The sequence below is a fragment of the Phodopus roborovskii genome, unplaced genomic scaffold, assembly GCF_943737965.1.
Source record: "Phodopus roborovskii unplaced genomic scaffold, PHOROB, whole genome shotgun sequence".
In the NCBI taxonomy this organism is placed as follows: domain Eukaryota; kingdom Metazoa; phylum Chordata; class Mammalia; order Rodentia; family Cricetidae; genus Phodopus; species Phodopus roborovskii.
Window position 1 is genome coordinate 53368187 of NW_026126480.1, and position 1942 is coordinate 53370128.

At 55.1% G+C, this 1942-nt stretch overlaps 1 protein-coding gene across 1 annotated transcript; it reads left to right on the forward strand.

Moving 5' to 3' along the window:
- Positions 1–1656, forward strand: Pold4 (DNA polymerase delta 4, accessory subunit). The gene is made up of 4 exons (XM_051193565.1): positions 1–313; positions 589–678; positions 858–969; positions 1289–1656. The coding sequence occupies exons 1-4, from the start codon at positions 217–219 to the stop codon at positions 1311–1313; spliced, it is 324 nt and encodes a 107-aa protein (XP_051049522.1). The 5' UTR covers positions 1–216; the 3' UTR covers positions 1314–1656.
- The last annotated feature ends 286 nt before the right edge of the window (positions 1657–1942 follow it).

Consider the following 1942-nt stretch of genomic DNA (forward strand, 5'->3'; position numbering starts at 1 on the left):
TGATGTTTGCGTGCTTGTGGGGGCGGAAGACAGGCGTCATTCTCTGGAACCTAGGGACTTCCTCTCTCTACTTGTCTGGGTCAACTTGTCTGTCCATCGCTGGCCCATCTCTCTCTGGACCTCTCTCTCACTCTCAGCAGCTGTCTCTCACAGGCCCGCTGCCCTGCCTTTTCTTTCCCGCTATTGCCTCCTGCTCCGCCTGCCTGGGTGGCCGCCATGGGCCGGAAGCGGTTCATCACTGACTCCTACCCTGTTGTGAAGAAGAGGGAGGGGCCCCCTGGGCACAGCAAGGGGGAGCTGGCACCAGAGCTAGGTCTCTGAAATGTGGGGGTGGCAGAAAGAGTGGACATGCAAGGACCAGAAAGGACTCTGTGTGTGTGTGTGTGTGTGTGTGTGTGTGTGTGTGTGTGTGTGTGTGTGTGTGGGCTAGTAGGGGAAGCTAGCATGTCTCATACTTCCGATGAGCTGTCTGGCTGCTGGATGGCAAAGGCAAATGAGTGAAGACACAGCCAGGTCACAGTGGCACAGCTGTAAGTCCAGGGTAGGGCAAAGGCCTGGATGGGCCTGAGGAGCCGCATGTTATTGCAGGGAAAGACACCCAGTCCCTCAGCCAGGAGGAAGCGAAGCTGGAGCTGCTGAGGCAGTTTGACCTGGCCTGGGAGTATGGGCCTTGCACAGGTGAGAACCCCAACTCCAGCCCATAGGCACGTCTCTGAACCAGTTCTGTCATTGATGTGTCTCAGAAATGATCCAAGTGCCTGCCTAACTCTTGGACACTGTATCCTGAGACTGACATGTGTGGAGGTCTCTAGCCTGGACTCTTCTGCCCATGCTGAGTCCTCTTTCCACCCTGGCAGGTATCACACGGATGCAGCGCTGGCATCGGGCAGACCAGATGGGCTTGAAGCCCCCTCTAGAGGTGCACCAGGTGCTGAAGACACACCCTGAAGACCCCCGCTTCCAATTCAGGTCAGGACAGCTTTCAGGGGAACCAGGCCCTTCTCTAGTAGCTGCCACCCTCTGGTCTGCATAGGTGCATCCCTGACTTGGAGAAATGGGTACAGACTTAAAGGTCCTTCCTGACAAGCAAGAAGGGTCTTCTACATGCCTGGCTCAAGATAGACCCCTTTAGTGATCCTTACCTCTAAGAGCTAATGGGGGGAGGATACACAGGGCCCATGGGGCTATCTGAGTGCGAGTGCTGGGGCCACCGAAGCCACAGAAGCACAGGCAATAGTTACGAGATAGGACTGACTGCTGTGCACCCCTCCCACCCTGTCTCCCGCAGCCTCTGGCATCTCTACCCGCTCTGAGGCTCCACCCGGGTTGTCTTTCCCTTGACACCTCCTAGCCATCAAGAACTTCAGCACAGAATCCATGGCCAGTAGATGCTGCCCTGCTCAGCTCGGCTCTGGGGAAAGTTAGCAGGCTGACTGTGGAGGCCATTCTGATTCAGCCTCTTACTGTCCGAGCAACAGGCTCCTGAAGCTCCTGAGGCCACACTTCCGGGACCTAGTCATGACCACCAGATGTTTGCCACACCCTCTCTGACCTATGGTGTAGTAAACCCAGCACAGCCTGGCTCAAAGCCAGATGTCGGCAGATGAGAATCAAGGAGTTCATTAATGCTTACAATAAAGTACATTAAGCCTGAAATCCTGACCTTTAGTCCCTTCATATGGCTTTGCTCTAGCTGGCAATTCTCAAAAGGTAAGTAGGCAGGAGAGCCAGCAATAGGCTTTTGTGTTGGCTGCTTCCCCCCACACACACCCACCCCTGACCCCAAGACATGGTTTCTCTGTGTAGCCCTGGCTGTCCTGGAACTCACTCTGAAGACCAGGCTAGACTTGAACTTGAGAGATCTGCCTGCTCCTCCAGAGTGCTGGGATTAAAGGCTTATGTCACTACACCACCAGGCTTCCCTGTCTGTCTTTCTAAGGCA